Below are 27434 nucleotides of genomic sequence, written 5' to 3'. Positions count from 1 at the left end.
AGCTGCCTTGGTGTTCCGGTCCCAAGATAGGGATATGCGTTCCGTCTATCGCCCCACCACAGTTAGGGAATCCCATTGCAGCAAAGCCATCCACTATGACCTGCACATTTCCCAGAGTCACTACCCTTGATAGCAGCAGGTCAGTGATTGCGTTGGCTACTTGGATCACAGCAGCCCCCATAGTAGATTTGCCCAGTCCAAATTGATGCCCAACTGACCGGTAGCTGTCTGGCATTGCAAGCTTCCAGAGGGCTATCGCCACTCGCTTGTGAACTGCGAGGGCTGCTCTCATCTTGGTATTCTTGCGCTTCAGGACAGGGGAAAGCAAGTCACAAAGTTCCATGAAAGTGCCCTTATGCATGTGAAAGTTTCGCAGCCACTGGGAATCATCCCAGACCTGCAACACTATGTGGTCCCACCAGTCTGTGCTTGTTTCCTGGGCCCAGAATCGGCGTTCCACGGCATGAACCTGCCCCATTACCACCACGATGTCCAAATTGCCAGGGCCCGTGCTTTAAGAGAAGTCTGTGTCCATGTCCTCATCACTCTCGTCACCGCGCTGCCGTCGCCTCCTCACCTGCTTTTGCAGGTTCTGGTGCTGCATATACTGCAGGATAATGCGCGAAGTGTTTACAGTGCTCATAACTGCCGCGGTGATCTGAGCGGACTCCATGCTTGCCGTGGTATGGCGTCTGCAGGAGAGCAGGGTGGCAGCGGAAGCGTGACGATGGTTTGCAGCCCTACTGCACCGTCTGCTGCCAGAGCAGGAGAGCAGAGTGGCAGCAGAAGCATGATGATGGTTTGCAGCCCTGTTGCACCGTCTGCTGCCAGAGCAGGAGAGCAGAGTGGCAGCGGAAGCTGTCGTTCGATGATGATGGTTTGCAGCTCTATTGCACAGTCTGCTGCCAGAGCAGGAGAGCAGAGTGGCAGCGGAAGTGTGATGATGGTTTGCAGCCCTTCTCCACCATCTGCTGCCAGCAGCATCCAGGACACAACAGCGGTGGCTGAGCTGAAAGGACTGCACGCTTGCCGTGGTATGGCGTCTGCACGGAAAAAAGGCGCGAAACAATTGTCTGCCGTTGCTCTCACGGAGGGAGGGGTGACTGACGACATGTACCCAAAACCACCCGTGACAATGTTTTTGCCCCATCAGGCAGTGGGAGCTCAACCCAGAATTCCAATGGGTGGCGGAGACTGCGGGAACTGTAGGATAGCTACCCACAGATCAACGCTCCGAAAGTTGACGCTAGCCTCGGTACTGTGGACGCACTCCGCCGACTTAATGAGCTTAGTGGGGACACACACAATCGACTGTATAAAATCGCTTCCTAAAAAATTGACTTCTATAAATTTGACCTAATTTCGTAGTGTAGACATACCCTTAGATTTCAATGAGACTACTCGTGGAGTAAGGTATTACACAACGTGAGTAATGGCAGCAAAATTGAGCTTTTGGCTATTAATGTAAATATTTCTTTGAAATTTTGAGGGTAAAACAGACCCCCAGCAAGACAGGAAATTTTCTCTTTAAGACAACTAAAAAATTAAATGTGCTGATCAAAGACTCATACCAAACATCTCCCTTCAATTTCCATCTCTGCTTTCTTTAAAAGTAGTATAGGATCTTTCCAGATAAAATGCTTAGATGTTCTGCCAGTTAGTTGGTCTTGCTGACTAATTAGCAACTACAGTAATACGCAATACAGAAAGTGAAACACAGTAAGATTAAAAATATCTTCAGCAAATTTCTGTAAATTGATATAGTTGTCACAGTTATTACATGATAATGTAATACATTTATTAACAGTTATTATATTTGCATATAAAATAAACTGCATATAGCAAGTAGGAATGTGAAATTAAATTCTATGCTTACATTCTGATAACTAAAATTAATCATTTTAAAACAGACTGAAAACTCACAGAAAAATCACTATCATTGTCAGTCTCAATGTTAATGTCATTGTTTTCTTCTGCTTCAATTTCTCTAGTTAACTGCTCTTCTTCTGCAATGGCACTAGCTATTGCTTCTTCATTGGCCTTTTCCAGGCGATCTGCTAACTCTTCTTTTTTAGCAAGGACTTCTGCCATAGACTGTATAGAAAATCAAAAATTAGAACTGGACCAGAAGGTTAGAAATAAGAAGTTTTCCAAATATGGATTATGTTACATTTTTAGGTCAATTTACAGTCATTTTCTATATTAGTTGTACATTTAAAGGATACATTTAATGAATTAAGAAAACAGGCTAAAATGCTAGCAGTTTCAAACTAATTAATTAAATAGCTACAAGAAAATTTCTTACAATATGATATCAAAATGAACTTCAGGAACTCTTTACAAATGAGGAATTTAATCTAGCCTCTGAATCTAGACAATACTGTTGGAAGTCTGAACTGAGTTTTAAGTGGCATCCTTGCAGATCTGCAGTATAGGAACCCAGGTAAAACACATGCTTTGGAAGCTGCAGTATTTCTGGTAGAATGACTCTGGAGAGTTCTAGAACAAGAAGAAGTTCTTTTTTTTATAAGCTGCGGTAGAACTGAATATCTACTTAGATATTTGCTGATTTGATATGGGATTCTTCATAAGGCAAAAACAAGCTATGAGGACTACAAAAACTCGTTACTCTCTCAATACAAAATTTGAGACCATAACTGTACTCTGCATACAGAATGGCCATTCCATGAGAGGATCAGGGAATAATGTTTAACCATGACTAGCTACATGATGATGAACATAACTTGTCCTTATCTACACAGGCCAAAAAGTCATGGCCAACATTATGTCGGCTAACTCAATTATTAGAAGCCATGTTTATACTCAGTAAAATCTCCTAATGTAGGCAAAACATAGGGGTAAATGGATAATTCATTCATCATGACCATTCATTCCTTGGCCCCTCTGCCAAAGCCAAAAACAAGGTGACACCTTTTACTAGAAAACGGTCTTGCATGTCAAAGGTATTTTACTTAGTATCATGAAATAAAGTTATAATTAAGATTAGCAGCCTGTTCTTGGAAGTCCTCTTGCTGCAAAGTGACATCCATGTGTGATGTTAATGGTATGGGAGATTAATGTCAGAGATTTTAAAACAGTTTCTAGCTTGCTTTATTAGACAAGAAAAAGTTCTGTTTGAACAGTATGCAACATATTTAAATTATACACGGTAAAATTATTATTCAGATTGTTACATCAGCACTAAGGCACATTTTTTTAAAGTACCAAATTGTTGAAAGGATCAGAAATAAAATATTCTTCATGCTGCCTATTCTTCAAAATAAGCAAACAAAGAAAACAAAGAAAAAATTATAAGGAAATATTGTATATTGTACAAGCTCCCTGGTAAGAAATGGCCCCAAACAATATGTCAGCCATGCTTGCTAGTTGCATGGGAAGACATAAGAGAAGGGTTGGGTTGATTTTAGTAGGAAAAGAAGTCTGACCATTCCAAATGAATTTCAATAACTCATGCTCTTCCAATCCAAGAAATTAGTGGAATTACTGTAACAATGAATGGGTGGCCTGTTTAAAATCAACAATTATGAAAGGAAGTGAAAAATCATTCTGATCATGTATCTAGAAACAACCAGAGTTATGATTTTTGTAATCCAAACCAGTGCATTACTGTATTTTAGCCTAACTCGGATGTCTTACTGTAATCAATTCTAGGGTTGAATGTGCTTGGACATATACAAAAAATGATTTTTTTGCCATACTATATACATTTGGTGCTCTGTGGACTTTTTCACAACTTCTGTAGTAGGCTAACATTAAATATTGTGCAAAGCAGAATGAGAAACCCAAGGCACATCTTTGTAATTTATTCAGAATTCTTGTAAATTGTCTTACCAATCTGGCAGCACTCACATTTGAAATGTCTGAGGGGTCCATTTCACTTTCTATCTTGTTTTTTAATGCTTCATGCTGTTCTTTACTACCAGAGAGCAGGGAGGGAGATTCATCAATCTGTAGACTTTCTGAAGTATGTTCAGTGTCTATGACAACTGCCGGCATTTCAGGTGTTTGTAAGCAAGAACTGTCTTGTAAAACCACATTGCCAGTATTTCTGGTATCTTCTAGTGTGTGTGCTGTGAACTAATAAAAGACATATTTACAAAATAAGTTAGATGCAACACATTGATTTTCAAATATACTGCTTGAAAAAAAAGCTAATAAAAATACTGTACTTAACCCTCATATTATATGTGATGCAAGTAGTGCCGGCTTTAGTTAAAGTTGCCTGACATTTTCCATCTACTTATAACTTACAGGTTGAAAGTGCTGGCCTGAAGCTGATTTTTTTTTTTTTTTTTTTTTTTTGAAGCTTTCAGCTAAAAGGTCCTTGTGTCTCCATGCTTTGGAGCAGGGATATCTAGCAGCAGGGGTCCCACTGGTGCCAGGGATGTGCCTTTTGCTATCCTCATAAAAATTAGGCCAAATTGGGCCATATTATAAGCCTCTGAAAATCTCAGTTTGCACATGTTCCATACAGAACCCTGCCTCATTTGGTTCATAGGACAGAATGTGCTCGGTGAATAAATCAGCGTTGTATAGTGAATGAGGCTGTTCTCTGCAGGATACCTGCTTCATTTGTTGAAGGAGCTGGAAGGTATGTATGTAGTAAATGAGGCAAGGAACTGCAGGAAGAGAAAGGATGGTCTCAAGGTTAAAGCAATTAAATTCCATTCTGGGGAACTGGATTCTATTCCTCCCTCTGCCAAAGTTCTTATGTGATGTTGGGCAAGTCTCATAAACCAAAATTTTCACAGGTGACCACTAATGGTGTGTTTATTATATTTTGGGTACCCAAGTTGAGACACCTCAGAAGTGCTGAGAACTCAAAACTGCAACTGTAGACTGCTCTAAACACTACGGGCATGGCTACACTGGAAACTTCAAAGCACTGTCACGGGAACACTACGGGCAGTGCTTTGAAGTGCGATTGTGGTCGCACGCAAGCACTGGGAGAGAGCTCTCCCAGCGCTCCTGGTAATCCACCTCCACGAGGGGATTAGCTCTGAGCGCTGGGAGCATGGCTTCCAGTGCTTGGAGCCTGTCTACACTAGCGCTTTAAAGCACTCAGACTTGTTGCGCTCAGGGGGTGATTTTTCACCTCCCTGAGCAGGCAAGTTAAGAGCGCTATAAAAAAATGTAAGTGTAGACAAGCCCATAAAGTGATATAAAATGTTAAGTACTCTAAAAATCAGGGCACGGGCAGCTCAAAACCAGGTAGTTAATTCTAGGTTACAAGTCTGGGAAAACAGATGTAGAAGAGGTGACTTTGAGAAAAGAAGACAAGGATAACATGTGGAAATATAGTACAACATTCTTTTATTAAGGCCTACAATCTCCCCTCCCTTTTTCCATAAAGAGAGGAGTAAGTGAGATTTGAAGGGATGGAAATATCCCCAAAGCAGCAAAATGCAGGAACTTGTGACCTCACCAAAGTCAGTGTGGTTGCACTGCTGTATAACTAAAAGCAGAATTTGGCAGAGGGGGTGTAAGATCTATTCAGTGTTAATACCTGTATATAAATAAAAGCTGGAATTTGTTATGTGGGCCCTTACCCTTCAGGGAAGAAAATGGGAGGATTGGTATAGTAGCAGATCTCCAAGGCCCTACCCCTTCCTCAACCCACCTACTTCCTGCATTCTCACAAAAAGATGGCCCCCAGAGCTGAGCTACACACATACTGTGGGTTCTCCAGAATCCTGCCACCCACTCCTTATGCAGAATGATGACACTGGTCCTTTTTCAAAAAAGACTATCCCCAGAGGCAGGAGCAGGTATGCTTCTTTGAGTGTAACTCTGTTAAATCAGTGGGATTACATGGGTGAATAGGAGAGCAAAATTTGGCCTCATATTGTTAAATCAACCAATATGCATACTTTAAGGATTATCGTTCTAATGACAAACATAATTTACACAATTTCGTTTATACTGGCATCAACATTATTTATATCACAGTCACTGTTGCTAATATACTTATTTGCAATATTTATATTAGCTTGACTGATGTTTACAGTGTAGTCAACACTGTTTATGAGAAAATCAATAGTTATATAGCAAAATAAATGGTAATTTTATGAAATAATGTTGAAAAACACAAACATTCCCACTACAGCAAAAGACTTCAATACAACAATAGAGAAGACTGCCATACATATCTTTGTTACTAAGCTTTCCTAACAATAATATTTTAACCAAACTACACCTCTACCCCGATATAACACGACTCGATATAACACGAATTCGGATATAACGCGGTAAAGCAGTGCTCGGGGGGGGGGGGGGGGGGGCTGCGCACTCCGGCAGATCAAAGCAAGTTCGATATAACGCAGTTTCACCTATAACGCGGTAAGATTTTTTGGCTCCCGAGGACAGCGTTATATCAGGGTAGAGGTGTATATTGACCAGTAAATAATTTCCACCAACATTACTACTATTACAAATGATATTATTACATGAACTTCTAGCAAAGCACATTCCCTTTGACTGCACTGTAATATCTATGCACCTAGGGTTTTATACCATGCTCATACAACAGTTCATTTTCACGCAAAGGATTAAATTTATGGCCAGATTTTGCCAGGCCCTCGCACAGACGCAAAAACGAGAGGAAGCAAGGGATTCTCCCACTCCTTTGCTATTTCTATCACTTCCCTGCATGGAAAGCAGGTAAAATTGCAATCCTGTCACTTTGGTGATAATGCATATTTTTAGAATACAGAGACTGTTACCTGCTTGCGCCCCCCCATAGGATTCTAGTCACCACCAGAGGAAGTGGGCAGGGGCCACAATAAGTGTCAAAGGATATATCCCTTATACCACCCCTTCAACATCATCCATCAGAGATGTCAGCCACAAAGGGAAGATTAGGCTTCACTCCTCTAAAGAGAGTTGCAAGGGACATACTCCATGTGCCAGGGAACTCCAGGAGGCATTGTAGCTCTGAACCATCCCTAACATGGGCATGTAGCGTTGACGGCATAATCAGGCACTCGTTGTACATAAGTGAATACAGATAATTTTTCTGATGTACTTTAGTTTTTAATATTTGGTTGTCTGCACTAGGAGCTATTGTTAAAGCCAAATTTGATTTTATACTTTCAAAAACATTAAAACATTTTGGTTATTCTTGCAACAAATAATGTGTCCAATCCTGCAGGCCTTGTGGGTGAGCAGATCCACTGACTTCAACTAAGATGTCTACTACCATACTACCACGCCCAGTTATTTTTCTAGACACTGTAAAATATATGTTGCATCTCTATCAGATAAGAGTTTTTTATCACTGTCAGTTTATGTCGCCACCTTAATGTTATTCACAATGTAGTTTCTGTATATTAATCTTAATAAAAAGGATCTGATAAAAGTTCCAAGTACACCTCTACCCCGATATAACGCGACCCGATATAACACGAATTCGGATATAACGCGATAAAGCAGTGCTCCGGGGGGGGGGGGGGGCGGCGCACTCCGGTGGATCAAAGCAAGTTCGATATAACATGGTTTCACCTATAACACGGTAAGATTTTTTTGGCTCCCGAGGACAGCATTATATCGAGGTAGAGGTGTATTTTAAAACCTTTCAGTCAGGTTAAAGAATAAGCCACTGGACATGACAACCGTGATTAATGTTTCTATATAAACATTAGCAAAATATTACAATAATAAAAACAAAAAAATGTTTCCAAATTACACTTACCTGAGTCCTTTCAGCAAGAGGATGCTCACTCAGATATAAAGAATCTTTCTGCAGAGCTTCTGTATTTTTGGATGCACTATCTCCATCGAATGAATTCTTCTGTTTACTTTCTGATTGTCTGAAGACTACATTTTCTTTGTCACTGTCATCTTTAGCTCTTAGCAATTCTGCAGCTACAGGAGTTTTTGTTGCTACAGCTGTAGATCGAGATCGAACAGGCCTTCCACGCTGAACTGTTTCCCATCCTTCTGCATCCTTCCGTTCTACACAAGGAAACAAAAACACCCCACCAAGAAATAGCTTTATAAATACAATTTTGCAAAGCCACAATTAGCAATTTTATTGTCTAAATTGTTCTTGCACAACAAGAACACCTTTTCTCTTTAAAAATATATGGAAACCTATTAGACACTGTTCAAGAATAATTTTCCTTCCAAGGGACACTATCGGTTTAAAAATCCTGGGCCCCATCCTGCAAACTCCTACATACATACTTTACTAGTGGGGGTAGCTCCATTGACTTCCAAGGGGCTACTTTCATGAGCCAAGTTACTCATGAACATAAGGGTTTGTACTTTTTTTTTTTTTTTTGGTATGTACACATACTTTTTAACCATAGATTTTCTTATCTATTTTGCATTTCGCTCAAATTGGATCATAAAAATACACTATTTAGTGTCAATTTCCAGATAATTTCACTTTCTGAGTGTCATGAAATAGCAAAATGCTGCTAAGTTTGGGTTGCAAATTGAAGGGGAAGTTTATTTATTTAGTAGAGCAGTTTCCATTGATTTTTTTTTTTAATTTCATGGAAATGTGTCTATTGATCACAGGTTTTATACAAGCTCAATGTTAAATAATTATACAAGCTCAATATTAAATAAACTGTACTGATTCAGTTTAGATCCCGTCAATAACTGCTAAATAAGAATAATACCATCATCCCCAGGTCAGAGTTTTCTGACAGATTTTGTCCTGGGGAACATCTGAAAGGTCTTTAAAGTTAATATCCCTAAATATTTGCAGGATAAGCCTTATTCAGCCAGACTTTATAGGATTTGTACCTACAGAGAAGAACATACAACATTACCATTATTTCCAACGCTTAACAGCAAATGAGTTCTCACAAAGTTTATGAAAGACTCATTATTAAAGCTTCCACCAATCCTTTTGCTTTCAAAAGTAAACTGAATGAAATCTTTTTTTGTGAACTTAGACTGTTTAGCATATAAGTATACTGTATACTGGCAGATGGTCTGCACTCTAATGGACATGAGTATGTATGATCTATAAAATCCATTCAGGAACAAGGAAATTTATTCCAGGAGAAGCTATTTGAAAATAAAACCCTTTTGCCCTTTTTAAAGTTTGCCTTTGTTCTTTGAATTTTATAAGAACATAAGAACATAAGAAAGGCCGTACTGGGTCAGACCAAAGGTCCATCTAGCCCAGTATCTGTCTACCGACAGTGGCCAATGCCAGGTGCCCCAGAGGGAGTGAACCTAACAGGCAATGATCAAGTGATCTCTCTCCTGCCATCCATCTCCATCCTCTGACGAACAGAGGCTAGGGACACCATTCTTACCCATCCTGGCTAATAGCCATTTATGGACTTAGCCACCATGAATTTATCCAGTCCCCTTTTAAACATTGTTATAGTCCTAGCCTTCACAACCTCCTCAGGTAAGGCTTTTTTGCCCTCTATTGTTACATTTAACCAACAGACTATGTGGAAAGTGTATAAATAGTGTTGGCTTTTCCAAAAAAAAAAAAAAAAAAAAAATCTAGGAAATAAATACATTTAGTACTTTTAATAATCTTTCACCTTGCTGGGCTTTACATCATTCTCTAGTGACCAAGACCCCTATTCTGCAAACACTTAACTTATTTGCTTAATTTTATGCATGCAAGAAATTCCACCGATATTGATGGGCCTACTCATGTATGTAAGGGTAAACATGCCCAGGTGGTCATATAAAAAGGCTCAAAAAAGAACTACCACAAAAAAGGAATCTTAAATTGAACATAGTTCTTTAATTTAAAAAATATAAATTAAATTGATGCTTTTACAATACTCTGTTTTAGAGAAAGAGCACAAATTAACAAAGAATCTTAAAACGTAGTCCTTAAAAAAAAACTATGACAAAATAAGTAACAGAGAAGCCTAATCTGTACTCTCTTGGATTTTAGTTTTCAGAATATTTAGTTTTTCATCCTTTATCAACACTATGATTAATCATTTTATTTTAAAACGGGAAAGAAAAACACTCTTTCAAAAGCTTCCTTGTACAAAGAAATACTATTTAGAGCTTGGAGTTAATCCATTAACCAAGGGGATGGCCAACACAAACACTATTATCTAGTAAAATATTGAAAATATACAAGAAAATAGTAAAAAGAAGAGCATCTCAATGTAAGAATAAACTTAGAACTCAAAGAAACTAAGGAATTAACTATGGACAATATTTTATTATATACCTTTGGTATAAACTGTTTTGAAGAACCATTCCAATAAAAAATGGAAAGGTCTGTAAGAAAGAATGTTTGTCATGATTGAGAGCAAATCAGAGAAATGAAACTGACAAAAAGCCGCTCAGTTCTGTGAGAGACTAAGTTTAACATAGTATAGCCAGCATATAAACAACTCTTATGATCAAGGTATCTCAAAGCCTTTTACAACAGGAAAGTTGGTCATGTGATTAAGGCAAAAAGACTGAGAGTCAGGACATCTGAGTCAAAGTTTTCAAACTTAGGTGGTTTCATAACTTACTTATGCCATTATTAATTACTTGCAAAAAACCAACCAGGGGTACCGGTTAAATTATCATTTGATGGCGTGCATGTAAGTGATAATTACAGAACTGGATGACTGATACATTATGACAAATTGCATATTACTCTTGAAGATTTTGGTAATGTTTGAATTATTGGATATCTGATTTATAAAATGAATATATAAGCCTTTAAAAATATATTGGGTGCGTTACTATGCTCTTTGAAAAATCTTGTGCTCCTCTGGGAGCCAGACTCACATTGTATCCAGGCTTCAGGAGGAACTGGATCAGCTTTAAGTATTGGTGAGCAGACAACCATTTAGGAAGATGAGGGTATCAGTCGCCTGTTCCCCTTGTATGACACATTTTTTTGCTTTAAACAAAGTTACAATATATAGGGCTGTCTTGGCTTGATCTCCATTTTTGTGTTCCAGAATCCTTTGTGCCTCCAACTCTGAAGCACCACTGTAAACCAGTACAAGGGCCCTGGCACCAAATCCTGTAAAGCATTAAGTTTAGTGCCAGTGCACCTAGGGATTGTATTACAAAGTGTTGCAATGCTACAGTCTGGGGATTTCCAACAACGACAGAGGTTGCATAAAACAGAACGTTACCGGCTTATTCTACTTCCATTAACTTCAATGGGAGCTGAACTGGGTCCAACTTCAGTGGGAGGCAAACAAACTTGGAATTGGACACAAAACAAAGCAGTGTAAATTGCATATTTATTCTTTGCCACCCTTCAGTACCTAACATTTTGTAATTACTGGGGACTTAATCTAGTTACCTTTTTTCCCCATTTTGTACAGAAAAACAAATATGTGGAAATGCCGGAGTAGATAGTCAATGAAGTCAATGGAACTATAGGGATATTTACGTCAGCTGACTGTCCCCATTTTTGTTTTTAAATAGATCAAATGTATAGATACTGTAATTCAAACAGCTGTTAATGATAATTCCATGGTGACAATTAGCAGAAAAATAAAATGTTATGATCTGTTAAATATTATCAAAGCTGTAAGATAGCTGCAATAAGAGCAATCGAATATTTACAAATCAAACTGCTTTACATTACTTCAGAGAACCCATTATCTGCAAACTGGTCGCAGACATTTTCAACACAAGCCACAAAACTTTGTGCGAGTGATTCTGCAAGGGGCTTTTTCTGTTTGTTGACAGCAGCCAAAGACAGTATACCTCCGCAGAAGGCCTGTGCTTATTCCTCCAAAATATACTTAAATAAAGATGAGAGTGTGCCTCTGGTTAGAGTTATGGAGACTTGAAGTTAAGAGATCTGGGTTCTATTTCTTGCTCTGCCGCAGACTTACCATATGATCTCAAGCAAGCTATTTAATCTATCTGTGCCTCAGTTCCTCTGTCTCTAAAATGAATTTATCTAATAGTGTTATTACCAGATCAGGATTACAGTATGTTTTCTGCAGGAACTTACTGGAAGCAGGAAAATTTCTTCACAGATCATGAAAAAAATTCTGCTGACTTATAACTCATGCAACTACAATGACTTTAAAAGATGTAAATCAGGATAGTCCTGGACACCAGGACTTCCCTTTATGGCAATAACATTTAAGGAATTGTAGAGCCTGATCCAAAGCCCACTGAAGTCAATTAAAATATGTTTGACTTCAATGGATTTGGATCAGGATAGATCAGGAATGTAGTTCACAGGAGTGTTGTGAGGCCTAATTATTGATTGAAAGCACTTTGAGATCCTGGAATGAAAGGTACTATGTAAATACTATGCATTAATTAACTATTATTATCATCATTCCATTATTAATATAAAGAGATGAGAGAGGAGTCGAACCCTAACAGGAGTCCTCAATGTCCTCCACTAAGGTCTGCAAGGGATGAAAAAAGTATATGCCATAAAGTTATCCGTGCTAATGTCAAATAAAACAACAAGAAAGTTCAAACATAAAGATGAGTTGGAAAGATAGAGGGAAAATTAGTTAACCCTACAATTATGTGCTAAATGCTGCAAAAGCAAGCATAGGAAAGACATTCAGCACATAAATTATTCCAAAATTAACTTAAAAAAAAAATCTTTTTAAGTCATGTGAAGTCCTGCTGGCTGCATATAAATCACCACGATACTGAAAAAAATACATCATTCTGGGACAAAAGAGCAATCAGAAACTCTACAAGCACAATGGAAGTGGCCAAAAAGGGATCAGATAAATGGCAGATTTTAAGTATGTCATGCAGTTTTGAAAAGTTTCAATAATATTATTTTCTATCCCCTATATGTAAAATAAAAAGAAAACAAAAATGTTTTAAAGTTCACCTTTAAGAAAAATAAGGAAGGACAAGGCACTAAAAGAGTACATTATATCCACTGATATGCTTTATTTGATGAGGCTCTTCCAATATAAATATACCTTTATAACAATATTCTGCTGATTTATTTATTAGGTACAGGTGTGAAAGTGGAGCTTTATACTAGACATCTGACACCCATTCATGAGCTCAAAAGTTTATTTTTTTAAATCTTTTTCAATTTTAATTTACCCATCACCATCTTATGTTCTCAACCACTGCAAACAATGCTATTTTAACACGAATTTTGCAGCGCTAATATCTTCATTGACATTAGCTCACTTGGCTTTTGATCTTGAGCAAAATTAACGCTAACCAAGGTATTATCCCTGGTGCGTAACAATTGTTTTCAGAAGTCTTGAATTATTTTCACAGAGCACACTAGCCATTCTCCACATGCTCCGTATCACATGCTGGATTTGGTTACTTGCCCAGTTTTGTTAATAATTCATTCTCTAGTTTTACTTGAACTTCCCTGTCTCTGCTTGCTCTGGTATTACATGGAAGTAACAAGCCATCTGTTATCTTGAGACCCCCATGGTCATTTGGGCCTTATTCCTTCAAAGTTACTCTATGTGGCAAAACTGCACAGCAATCTTATTGGTATAATCAATAAGATAAATTTATCCAAGTATATGCAATACTCCAAGAAGTTCTGCCTTATGAGATTTGTGCTCACTTAAACATTTCTTTGCCAGTGATTTATTACCTAAGCCAACTTGGCTTTACCCCATCATTAGTAAACTTTAAGTCCCAGGTAACCTTTATTATATTTTAAATCTATATAATATTACTGTAGGTACTATAGTGGCACTATGGAGAGCTGTGAATGCATGAGTGTTGGAAGCATAAGCCCAGTAGGAATGGAAATTCCCCCCCCCCCCCCCCCAACTTCTGGTAAGCCAAAGATAGGAGTATAGGACAGAAGATAGGAAAGAAAAAGAGTAGTAAAGAAAATACAGAGAAAATGCAATGCTGTAAGAAGCAATAAATCTTGACAGTCATAAGAAGAAGCACTGTCTCCACAAGAGTTGACTCAGGCAGTGGATATAGGTAAAATTGTTAAGAGACCTAAATCATCGGCTCTAGTAAAACTAGTATTCACAACGCTTTTTTTTTTTTTTTTTAAATGACAGAAGAGAAAAGGAAAAGGAGAAGAGAAGTACAATTTCCAACAGGGATTATGTCTCCTTAATGTGCAATAAATTCTGCTTTGACAACCTAGCAGGGAACAAACTATGCCTTGATATCTGTGGTGATATTTCTCCAATTTGCTCCTAGTGCAGGTCTGATGTTGTCCTACATGTAACCGGGAGCAAGATCAAGCTTGCAGGAGTAGAGCTGAGCCAAAAGTAAACCTGACAAATATCACGTTCTGTGAACAAACCACTGTTGACTAGAGCTTTAGAGATTGACAAAATATTCTATCTCAATTTATTCTGGCCTACAGAGTCAAAGCAGGAAGGGCAAGAAGGAAAGGGATAGAGGAGAGGGGAGGATGTAAGAGAGATACAGAGGGGAAGGAGGAAAATAAGATACATATACAAAACACAGACATAAAGCAAGGGAAAGTGAGTGGGCAACTGTTGCACAAGCCATGGACAGAGAAGGAGGAGAAAGAAGAGACTAAACAAGTAGACAGAGAATCAAAAGGTAACTAACATTGGGCTATTACACATTACAGAATCATATTCTTGACATTTATACTTGGATTAATCTTCTAAATTTTGAAAACATATCAAACTAAGAGGTTTGGGAAAATGTGTTTATTGACCTGTAACTGGAATTATCTGAAAATATTATCTCCATAAAGTCACCTGGCAAGACAAACAGGGTGGCATTTGTGGAGGCAGTATATTCTGAGAATTCCAGTTAAAATTAAGTAACCTTTTCTCCTTCAACAATGTCTTAACAGATTCCTCCATCTTGGATATGAGTAAGCAGCAGTCATCAAAAAGATCTACATAGAGAAATTTGAAGTCATGCTACCAAACCGAGCATCTGACCTACTAGGTAAAAGGGAAATGAAGAAAATGAAAGGTTTTTGGTGCCCTTTACCAAGTTTATTTTTATTTTAAAAAGTTTGCTTTTAAATTAGAAATATCCCACCATGACTTTCCCCTTTTTGATGGAGGACTTTTTGGAAAACTGGAATGGGCTGCTGCCAACCCAAGGAGTTGAAATCTGAGCTGCATTTCTCTAACAACAGGAGAAGATAGTGGGTCCAATTCTCAGTTCCCAGTCTGCCAGCACAATATAGACTTAAATACAGTGGATCCAGGTAGTAGAGGATTCCCTGTAGCAGCACTACACCACTCTCTTCTTTGTTGCTAGCACAAGGTGTACACAGCCAGGAGAAAGAGGGGTACAGCTTTCGTCTTAGTTAAGACTAGAATGCCAAAAACTGAAAGGTGACGTAATAAGAAAATGAAAGGCTATCAGGGCCGTTTGTCTACTTTTTGGAGAGAGACTACCTGATTCCTGGAATCCAGTATGTTGTATAGAGAAAAAAAATCTCTGAATATCACATAATGTAAAATTAGTAAAATTTGCTTGTCACTCATTTCAGAACCGGCAAAAACAAACCATTTTTTATTAATTTGGCCTGGTGAAGGGAATCACAGCTCTAGGTGTATTTAACGGTCCCTGGTTTTAGCTTGAAGTTGTCTGTCTGTGCAAAAAGCAGAAAAGCTGGTAAAATTCTGCTTCCAAACAACTTTTTGATCCAATCAACAGAAAAAAATTCAGTCTGCTCTCTATCATATCCAGAATAGAATACAATAATCAGATCACTCTGTTCAAAAGCTGAACCTGACCCACATCATAGTCAACTTCAATTCTTTGCATTTTCTAAAAAGAGACTAAATTAAAGCTTGAAACTTTAGCTGCCTACTTCAAAAATATGGGCAAAGGATGGATCCTCCAAAACAGCCATTCACTTTGTCCTCTTCCCCTGCAGTTACAGCTACATACAGATGATCTATAAGGAGTCACCAGTTTCTTCAGTGTCCCAATAACACACGTCTTGATCATCTTCATCATCAGAAAAAACAATGGGGAGTCCTTGTGGCACTTCAGAGACTAACAAATTTATTTGGGCATAAGCTTTCGTGGGCTAAAACCCACTTCATCAGATGCATGGAGTGGAACATACAGTAGGGAGGTATAAATACACAGCATATGAAAAGATGGGAGTTGCCTTACCAAGTCGGGGGTCAGGGCTAACAAGCCAATTCAATTAAGTTGGAAGTAGGCTATTCTCAACAGTTGACAAGAAGGAGTGGGAATCACTTTTGTAGTGTTCATCATCAGAGTTCACCTTACATAGATGTCACAGGTGCTATGTCAGGGAAGGAAACTAGAGAGTTGAGACTGGTGCCAAAACCAACAGTATTGAGACAATCACTGCAGATAAATGTGTTGTCAGCTGTGCCATCTACTCATGAATTCAGTCCAGTGCATTCAGGGCTCTCATGGAACGGAGGACTCCATCCAGCGCCAGTGTCAGGTCAGTGCTGCTAAGCACCAAAATTGCTGCAAAGAACCACATCTCTATCAAAGCCATCTCTGGTACGGCAATATTTCCTATTGTTGTATCTGAGAAACTTTTGGCTTGGGTACCTGTGCACATACTATTCACAGCTGGGTTCCTGAAGATTTCAGGGATTGCCAATAGGTATTGAGGACAGCATAAATCACAAACTGGGAGATAACCTGTCACTTCTTTAAATGGGTTGAACATGGTGCTTTAAAGACAGTGATGCCATATTCTATGAAGAATCGGTGCCAAGTCCCCTGGGATAGCACACTATACTACTAAGGGAATTGAAGCCTTGACACAGGCAAGTGACAGGCATTTCAGGTCTTAGAGCATGCGCCACAGAGATTGAAAGTGATTTTGCAAGCTCCACCTTTCCACAGTAGTTATGCATGTCCGTAAAGGATATTTTCTCTCTACAATATGCAAACTTAGTAAAGCTTCTGGGGCATCTTCCTTCTTACATACTGGTAAGCAAGGTGAAAAAAGAGAGACAAGTGACATGGTGAAGTGTGGTGTGATGGGGTCTCCACCCCACGCAGGACTGACCAGGGTTAAGACACCCGGGTAGGCCAATTAATTGCCCAGGCTGCACCTGGAGGAGGAGCCAGGGAGCAGAGAACTAAGTGATTGCATGCAGGCCCACCTGTGCAGGAACAGGCAGGACCTATAAAGCCAGGTAGAGGGCTACAGTCTGGGGCTGCTGAAAAAGGGCAGTCACTCCCTGGGAAGAGGGAGGAGTGCTTGGGGGCTGCTGGGAAAGGCTGCAGGAAGGCAGACAGCAGTCACTCCCTGGAAAGGGGGAGAAGGGTTCTTGGAGCTAGTACACGCAAAGAGAGAAGGGGAACCAAAATGTAGGAAGCAGTCTAGGGAAGGAGCAGTGAGGGCAGAGAGAGGAAGTTCCAGTCCAGCTCAGAACTGCTGAGCTGGACTGGAACCAAGAGAAGAGGGTGGGCCCAAGTTCGCCTACCAGCCACCAAGGGTGTGGCATAGAACTGAGGCAGTGAATGGGAAGGCTGTCTAGGACTGCTGATGTACTGAACCCCGGAAGGGGAAACGCTGAGTGACCTAGCCAGAGGGCTAAGTCACGAAGGAGATGCTGAGGGTCCTGGAGAGAGAGGAGCTGCAGACCAGAATCGGAGTGATGGTGTGCAATCTGTGGGAGGGGGCGTCGGCCTCAACAGCTAATCCTCATAGTGACCAGGAGGAGACGTCAGCCCAGCGGTGAGAGGTGCACCCTGTGACATGCGGTGATAGCGTGCTGAGCCAAAGTTCACAGATGGAAGATTGGGTGAGGGGAGTAAACAGGGCTTGAAACCCTGAAGTGTTGAAGAGACAGGTTGTAGATGAAAAATCTTAATATGGACTAAGAATGTGAAGTGCCCAAGAAAAAGCAAGAGGAAACCCAAATCCTCATCAATACACCTACAAGTTTGCCCCAGGAGGACTCAGAGGCTGTTCAGTGACTCAGCAATATCAGTGACAGAGCAGGGCCCCTTTAGATGATCCGATAAAACTAAGATGCATGGTACAAATCCTCTCAAGTATTTCAACAATGAGTGTACTCACTACAATACTGAGTAATTGTACTGAGTACATCTGTTCTCAGTATGAGCTGGTGCACCAATAAAAGAATCAAAATTTAGGTAGTGTAACAAGAAGTAACCATTCCCTGGTACTTTGTGCTTAAGTCTTAAGCACAAAGTGTTTTCTGTACAAGCATGGTACCCATATGCCACTCATGCCACTGCTATAGGAAGAGTCTGCAGCCCCTCTTGAGCTTCTTTTTAAGACTGTGGCTCTCTCTGAAAAAGATAGCCCCACCTCTTTTCTTGTTCCTAGGAAGTAAGAATTTCTTCCATCTCCTGGGATGTTCAGCCAACATCTGTTCTGCAACATTATTAGCCAAATCCGAATCAGTTGCATCTGTTTTAGGAACTATAAAGAAGCTTATTCAAACTTAAACACAACATTTAAACATATTCTCATTTAGTTGCAGGCTACAAGAAGCAATTCAAATGATAGCTGTAAATCCTCTCTTTCTATTAGCAACCTTTTATTTAATATGTGTTTCTTTGAGAGATCAGCCTGTCACTTTTATCAGGACAACATAAATATCCTTTTGCATGGCTTGTCTTTCAGCACTCCTCTCCCTTTCAAACACAGTGTCCTTTGCTTATGCTTCCTTGAGGTGATGTGCTGAGGAATGAAAAGTGCTCTTTAACAAGTTCCTTCAACCTAGCTTCTACTATACAATTACTGTGGTATTTTTTAATAGATGTATGACAGGTGCTTCAACGACCCAGAAATTGGAAGTTATAGAAGCAAACAATCACATCCGGAAAGGATGCACCCAAGAGTGGAAATCCACTGAGATGGGGAGGTATGATAAACGTGTTTTCTTTTTGCAGAGATAATGAAAAGTAAATTAGATCTTTACTAAAACTGAAAGAGTTGTAATCAAAGATGCTGTCAGTAACAGGTAGATGTGAAGCAGTGGTGGTACACTTCAAGCACAAGAAGTAGCTGCTTTCCAAAAAACATTCCATTTTTAGTTACAAAAATGTAACAATTGGAAACAAAAAAAATATACAATTCTCACAAACAGACCACGCTCTAGCTTTGAAAATCATGGTATTTCCTCCAGAAGTGGGCTCTCAGAAAGGTGGGAATCTATAGCCCCTTTTCCTATTCCTTAGATAGGAATTCCTATCTTATTGTCTGCTCACCACCAAACTCCCCACTCTATTATTTGTAATGCGGTAGTGTCTAGAGACAACAATCATACAGAACCCATAATGTCTGGCATGATATAAACCCAGTCCCTAACCAAAGAGCTTACAATCTAAATAGATTCATCATCTTATAGGAACTTTTTCCAGTATGCAACTCAAAAGTTGGTATATACTAGACCAAGCAGCAACAGACTGCACTTCTCTCCCTTCCAGCATGTAAATATTCTTATGCTGAGTGTAGTTTTCCTTTATTTTGTTCCTCAGGAGATGGCACCTCATGACAGTAAAGAATTTGTAACTGTTTTAAAACAGACACATTTCATTTAAAGCTTGTAGTTTGAGATGATATCCTTCAAAGTTTTCCATTTTTCACAGCAGTCTCAAAGTAATGCAGCTCTAACATGGGTCAGAATGCTCAGTCTCCTGGGTATAAAATAAGACTTCTTAAACTACTGTAATGAGGTATAGTTCATATATGTCAAAAAAGAGCTGGTGATATCTGCTGCTCCTCATTTCTCCTGTACATTAATTATTTTATTTTTATATGAAAATCACATACATCACTGAAATAAATCATATGCCACACTGGAGTCCTGTCATGTTGTAGCTGCAATTTCTCAGTTTTCCATTTTATACATATGTTGTCAAGAATACATTAAAATGCTAGACCAAAAACAAAAAAAAACCATTGAGCAGAAGTGACACTAGAGACAAGAGGTAATTTTAAAATGATGCTCAGGGAGATAGACCAGTAAAATAGCAGGACCGAATGAATGAATGTGAGACAAAAAATGAGTAAGCTTTTGACTGTTCTTTTCTGACCATATGAAACTGCTGTTACAAAACTGAATTAATTTAAATTGTAAGATATTTTGAGGCCGGAAACATGTTTGACCTTTGTAAAACACCAAGAAAATTTACAGCTCTATATACGGTGCATCATTTTTACTACCAATACTTTTAATGTGTAAATACATGAAGTGCATGTCTTTCTTTTCTAGTAGTTTTTCTTTAAGATACTAAATATATTAGAAATGGGATTCTAAATTCATTTTTTGGGGAGGATATCTACTTTCTCTATCTCAATACTGTGTTTGCATAGAGAAAACTGGGTCAATAAATTAAAAGATAAATGGGGAAAACAATCTTTGGAGAAAACTCCAAGGCCCCAATATATGCTGGCAGAGAGAGAGAGAGAGAGAGAGAGAGAGAGAGAGAGAGTTCATAAAGCAAAAGGCAAAGTTTTGTTTGTTTGTTTTTTACTATTTCCAGTGAAACGATCTTCTCTAGAGCAAAAGGCTGTGAATTAAAAGCTTCTCCAAGGACACTCTTTAAACAAGGGGAAAGGAACTACAATCTAGTGTGGCAACCCTTCAGAGAAAGAACAAGCCATCCATTATCACTTCTTTAGCACAGGTCTAGTGCATTAGTCTCTGTGGACACACATCTTCAAGCTCTTTTGGAAAATATCAAAGGTTATTCTTGCGGGGCCATTTGTACATTTCTGAACCTGAGAATCAAAACACTTTTTGCTTTTTAGTTGTGATCCCTGATGTCCATGATGAAGTTTAGAAAACAAACCTCTGAAGGAGTTTTAAAGAAAGATAAATAGTAGTTTCATTAAACCAAAAGTTTAGTCACATTTTTTTTTCCCTATATGAGGTGTCAGGTAGGTTACTAGTCAATGAAAAGTTATCAGCACTTGAAAAAACAAATTTGCTAAGGGAAATCTTCCTCAACTTCAACAGCAGCATTGAAAAAGCAATGTTGGAAGAACCTACATTTTGATCATTAATTTAATTTTACTGTTATTTTATGTAAAGCTAAATTGGTGTACTGTAACAACAAAAGTTGTGATTTTGATTGATTTATTTTTGTTATGAAATAAGTCATCTCACATTGAACTAACTTTTCAATAGCTGGGCCATAATAATAATTTTAGATAATAGCTCACTGAAAGACACTTGCCATTTCTCCGTGATGACTTCTGCACTGGTGCTGGCATGCAGGTTTGTGTAGTTGCTAGCTCTGGAGTGGCAGCTTTAGCTCCATGGTTAGCTTTCACCTTATCAGCCCAACTTACACCTGAAGGAGCCAGACGAGTGGTAGCAATTGTCACAGATGGATTCCTAAGTGAAAAAATAATTCATAGATATTACACTTTCTGATCAAATAATGGAATGGTTTATCGGAGAATTTCTTACATGTTCATTTATTTTGTGTCTTGACTTTTGGTGGCTTAGATTAAAGGGTGGCTCTAAAAAAATGACACCTCTTGACAACCAATAGAAAGCTCTTATTCTTGCCCCCATCTCTCTTTCTATACTTACACAATTTCCAGAGCAGAAAATCTTGAGTCTAAGGGTACGTCTATACTTACCTCCGGGTCCGGCGGTAAGCAATCGATCTTCTGGGATCGATTTATCGCGTCTTGTCTAGACGCGATAAATCGATCCCGGAAGTGCTCGCTGTCGACACCGGTTCTCCTGCTCTGCGAGAGGAGTACGCGGAGTCGACGGGGGAGCCTGCCTGCCGCGTGTGGACCCGCGGTAAGTTCGAACTAAGATAGTTCGACTTCAGCTACGTGAATAACATAGCTGAAGTTGCGTATCTTAGTTCGAAGTGGGGGGTTAGTGTGGACCAGGCCTAAATGTTAAGGGATGCTTTCCTGGGGGGGGGGAGAGAGAGAGAGAAGGGGGCTGCCAGGGTTACAGCAGGGGCGCTGCCATGCGGCCCCTTCCGCTGCACCGCCTGCCGCGAGGGCTCCGCTCCAGTCGGCGGGGAGGGAAGGAAGAGGACTGCCCTGCAAGGCGCTCTGGTTCTTCGCGCCGCCCCCCCCCACAGGGCGGCCGGAGCGGAACAAAAAAAAAAAAAAAAGCAGCCATGCCGCCCTAGGATTGGGCAGAATGCCGCCTCGAACAATCTGCCGCCCCAAGCACCAGCTTGCTCAGCTGGTGCCTGGAGCCGGCCCTGACAGTAAGTCCCAATGGGCTGGAGTTAAAGCATGTCCTGTATAGGAATGGACTTACTGCATGTGCTTAAGTGCTTTCCAATATTTGGGCTTTAGTGAAGATAATGCTCCCCTGAAATAGAGTTAAATAATTTAAATGTAATTTTTGTGTGCTTGCTCCACATACTGGCACTTAATTGAATAAGAGGTTTAGTATTTTTATAATAAATATTTTCTGTCTTTCAGACTAATATAAATTTTGCTGCTCATCAAAATCAATTTCATGTTACATTAATTGTTAGTGATCAACATTAACTTCCTGCACACTCAGCTTGCCATACACAGGTGCATACACAGGCTATTTTAAAATGTCAATTACATATATTTTGACCTTTGTTTTGTAGAAGGAAATGGCTGCTAATCTTATTAAACAGTTAACATGAAATAGATTGATTAGTTTTTATCATCAGGTCATTGAAATGCTGAGGAATAAAATGTCTGATTAAATATAAGCAAAAAATTAGGTCTTCTAATAATAGTTTTTTGCTTTGTTTTGTTTACACAATGTGTTGGGTATTTTTCTCTCTCGTGTTCACATACATCAATATTTGGGTTCAAATATGGCTTAGTAAATAGCACCCAAACAATACATTAGCTGCAAAAGGAAAATTATGTACGAGTTAACCCTGAACCCTTTTAATAAATGAGTTAGCTTTCCTTTACTGCCTTTATTATTTGTTTTCATACCCAAAATTTAAACTTCTTCGAGCATTTGATGTTACGCTGATTCTATCTGTTGATGGACTTGGTATTACATGGCGTCCTGGAGACATCTTCTTTACTTCCCAGGCCAATGAAGTAGGTCTAAAAATTCAGGAGAGAATAAATTAAGAATAAATCCTAAGCAGTCATTACAACATTTTTCAATGAATATTCCTATTTCAACTTGAAGTAAAACAAAATCATGTTTTGGATGTTGGTGATGTAGCAACAGTGGGAAATTTTATCTGAACTAGCCTAATGTGGGCACAGCCAGTGGTTATAATATAGAATATGTCAACTACTGATTAATTCAAAAATGGAACCAAGTGAGGAATCAATAGGGCAAGGGAAAGCATGGGCTTGAGCTGAATGCAATACTCTAAACCACTTTTAAAATAATTGTTTGCCTGTCACTAAAGGGAGGCAATGTTGCCTAGTGGATAGAGCACAGAATTGGAATTCGTGAGACCTGAATTCTACTGCCAACTCTACAACTGGCCGGCTGGATGACCTTTGGAGAGTTACTTCACCTTTCTGTGCCTCAGTTTCCCCATCTGTAAAATGGGGGTACTGATGCTTACCTCCTTTGCAAAGCACTTTGAGATCTACTGATGAAAACTGCTATGTTAGAGCTAGGTATTATTATTGTTGATGTTATTGGAGCCTAAATTCTAAGCTTTTTCTTCTCAGATAATTACTTAAGAGAATTTGCAAGGTGGGGACACCTACACAGATGCTGAGAAGAACAGGGTATTATTAAATTGTTTATAGAAAGCATGATTTAGCTTTCCTTGGGAAAACAGGAATCCGAATAAACAGTTAGGCTGATCTTTTTTCGTAGATAGTAGGTAAAATTTTCAGTCACACAAATGACCTAGGAGTCCAAGGGTATGTCTACACTGCAATAGGAGATGTGATAGCAGTACAGACTGGCATACCCACTCTAGCTTTAATCTAGCTAGCATGGCTAAAAACAGTAATAAAGACATGGCAGCATAGGCTTCTGTGTGGGCCGAACAAGCATACCCAGGGAACCCCCCCGGAGCACTGCTTTACCATATTATGTCCAAATTCGTGTTATATCAGGTCGCGTTATATCGAGGTAGCGGTGTACATTTTTTTTAAATACCATGATTTCATATGGCTTTGTTCATGATTTTTTAATGATTGGAGCTGGCAATATTGCTTAAAGGGACTTAAGTGGCTCATAGGCCCTTGTGCTGGACCTCTGCACTAGGGTGAATTTCACCCTGAGAGACTATTAGGAAATAGATTAAAAGAAAAGAAAAAAAATCTGATTACCTGCTTTGAGCATCAGCCTTCTCTAGCTTTTCCTGTAGCTGTATCCAGTCAATCAATGCCTTGAAATCTCTTACATAGTTATCTAGCATCATTAGAACCTCCTGGAAAACAACAACTTACATCAGGTATTTGTATTTATTGGGGTGGGGAAGGCAAAGAAAGAGACAATATTGGAAGAAATAGAAAACTCAGCAAAAAAACTGACCAGACAGTACACATTTCACTCTATTACAGCTAAAGGGGCAAAATCTGCTTTAGTAAAGGTTGCATAATATTTTCCATTCTGACACCACTTCAAGTTGCCAATAACTTTCTGAAACAAACTTTTGAAGCTGAAATTTACCAGTCTCAGTCCCTGCTTGAAAGTGGAGCTTTTGAATGGCTTGAGCAAAAACAGTTCAGACTTTAAAGAGAGTTTAAAATACTTTTCCTATTATAAATAATTCTTGTGATCTTTTTTGAACATCTCTGCAAACAAAATGGCTAAGGACAGAAAGCTGAAATCTGGCATGTAAATTAAAGCTCTCATTAAGCACAAGTGTCTCTGAATGCTCCAGTGAAATTTGATTTTGATTTGACAAGTTATGATCTTTTAAAATTCACATGCTGGATATGTGCAGTACATTTTGCATAGAGTTTTGATAAACTTATGAACTGCATAGGAAATTGCACAAACATTAATGATTCACTTGGCTGTGTAATATGCAAAGTGATTAGGAGGGCAGCTGCACATTTTGTAAAGTCAGCAGGAGAGAGTCCACTCTAATGAATCCTAGGATATCAGCAGTTGGGGAAGGCAAAAAGCACCCTACCTAGCTCTGTAGCCCACAGGAGAGAACCCCTCTTCCACAGAATTCCTAAATTGTGGCACACAGAACATCCTGCTGGTGTGTAGCAATACTAGTCTGTCTAGAGATTATGGAATGTATATGTGATATTGCCACATAAGATTCTACTCAACCTCAGCATCAACAAAATTATAAATTATACTATAATTACAGAATATTACTGGTGATGGTTTAAGAGGCAGAAAGTATAAAGGGAGAGATTATGGCATTGGCAATTGACTTGTAAACAGAATATATTTGATGTGAAGTTACTGAGAGCACTACTAAGCACAGAACCTCTCACAATAACTGCACTTTAAGAATTGTAAACCACAGAATCCCACATTCATGGCTTTGGAATAATTACATATTTAGCCCTTATAACAACCAATGATCAGATTACACATCCTGTTTTTATGGATAAGCGATTCTATTATCTTTTTGGAAAGATACTGTTGAATGAAATCTAATTGTTCAAGAATTTACCTACATTTTTTAAGTGATTCAAAATCAGCTATTTGAGTCAGACAAAGTGAAAGCTGCATCCATGACTGTCTTTCATGGCTTGAAGCCAGACTTTCACAGTATGTTGGAATTCAATTGATAATGAACAGAGTCTTGCAAGATCTTATTAATTTGATAGAACCTAGTCATGTATACGCTGACGAGTAACAAAGAATGCCATTTGACAACTGCAGACCTTTAATGTGAATCTAATATAATTTCTCACATCTAAAGAAGAAAATTAGCGGCACAATAATCATGTACATCGAGCAAAATAGAATTAAAAGTCTTTACTTCCTTCTAGTAGCAAAAAATATTATTAAGCTTTACTTTGAAAATGATTCATCATACATACTGGTTTCCAATTCATTCAAGCTTTGGAAGTGTGTTAACTATGTCAAGGTTGCCCTTAAACACAGAAGATAACAGTTAAAATTGAAAAGGCCATTTCCCCTATTACAGCCTGATTCTGCAGTCTTCACTCAGGTAATTCTCCCACTAATTTCAGTGGGAGATTTACCTAAGTATGAGTTCTTACTTGTTTCATTTTTTTTAACTGATAGCTATACATATAATCTAAATCAGACCAGCACAAGGCCTATGGACCATTTATCTCCCACTTAAACACTCAAAATAGGACTTAACTGAGACATAAGTGGTGTATAGTCCATGGAGTGGACCTACACACAGGGGTAATTTTCATCCAAAATGAAGGGAAGAAAGAACTCTCTGACAAATACTAATAAAAAAAACTTTAATACTGAGACTTTATATATACATATACATAGAAAGATGAAAGATAACTACAAATACATCTGTTGGACATAGTCTAAAAGTGCATTTGTAGTAAATATTTACAAATATATATTAAAAAAATCAAACAACTTTTATATTAACATTATATTACCTTTATTTTGAAGTGTCACAAAACCAAAACATTTTATTTATTTTTCTTAAAAGGCAATTGGCATTGCAAAGTAACTGGTAAGAAAAGTCTGCTACAAGAAATGAACAAATTACGTGTTTTAGCCAGCCCTCTTCTTCCAATTTCACTAATAAAAAACTAGGTTTCTAATTCAGTTTAAGTCAGTCATACTATCTTGTGCTGAACATTAACAACAGTAAGAGCATAGAAAGCAAGATTAATTCAGTATAATTTATTTTAAAATGTCTGCTACTGAGATTTTCCCTATTAAAAACTGAATTAATCCAAATATGAGTTATATTTCTGAAGCTAGATGGCACAAAGAAAATACAATAAATGGCTTAAACAACTTCTTTTAAGGAATGTTTAGCTACACTTTATCAGAAATGATCAGAGCAGTACCATGCAGCTGTAATCTGAGTCATGTTTTACGAACAAGGGAATACAAACAAGACAAGCAGCTGGAGCGGCCCCATATTCACTGATGCACATCTTTCTCCCTAAAGCTATGAAGGCCATTTTGTCAAGCAGGATGAAGCAGAACAAAAGTGGCTCTGAAAGCGCCGTTACAGGCATCCAGATAACTACATATAGATGTACAGCTAAAATTACCAATTAGTTTACCAATTGGCTGCAACGGATTCGATTGGTTTGTAATTAATTCTAGTTACTGGCGCATACAGCAGGACGGTTGGCGCCATCCCTTTGTCCTCCTGATACACAATACTACTGCACAGGGCCCTAGGGTCTTGGCTCTCTAATTCACCTACAGTACTGAGTGTAGCAGATATACCCTATGGTGCTGAAGCAGTGGAAACTTGTACCACTTGAGAAGGTGCTGACAAAAAGGAACCTTTATGGGGTAGACTGCTGCTGCACTAGAGTCAAGGCAATTTTAAATGCCATTATTTGTCAAGGTCAAGTGTAACTCATACTGATTTTTAAAGGCCAGTACAAGCTAAGAAAACAGGTTGAGGGGATGGTCTTAAAACCAATGTCAACAGGAAAATGTGAAACAGAAGAATTTCTACAATATTAAAATTCCCCCCTGCATCATTCTAATGACTTC

At 38.8% G+C, this 27434-nt stretch overlaps 1 protein-coding gene across 1 annotated transcript in view; it reads right to left on the bottom strand.

Annotated features, from left to right (window-relative positions):
- SCAPER (S-phase cyclin A associated protein in the ER) overlaps positions 1–27434 on the bottom strand; it is a 310638-nt gene that overhangs the window by 261151 nt on the left and 22053 nt on the right. Inside the window, exons 2-7 of the mRNA XM_065411761.1 lie at positions 24110–24210; positions 22793–22909; positions 21064–21224; positions 7712–7974; positions 3853–4098; positions 1924–2094 (exon numbers count right to left, since the gene is read on the bottom strand). Of these exons, the coding sequence (XP_065267833.1) occupies positions 1924–2094; positions 3853–4098; positions 7712–7974; positions 21064–21224; positions 22793–22909; positions 24110–24201 (1050 nt within the window). The 5' untranslated portion in view covers positions 24202–24210. The remainder of the gene's footprint in view (positions 1–1923; positions 2095–3852; positions 4099–7711; positions 7975–21063; positions 21225–22792; positions 22910–24109; positions 24211–27434) is intronic.

Source organism: Emys orbicularis, chromosome 10 (genome assembly GCF_028017835.1).
Source record: "Emys orbicularis isolate rEmyOrb1 chromosome 10, rEmyOrb1.hap1, whole genome shotgun sequence".
In the NCBI taxonomy this organism is placed as follows: domain Eukaryota; kingdom Metazoa; phylum Chordata; order Testudines; family Emydidae; genus Emys; species Emys orbicularis.
Note: the sequence above shows the minus strand (reverse complement) of the source record. Positions and strands in the feature narration are given on the sequence as shown.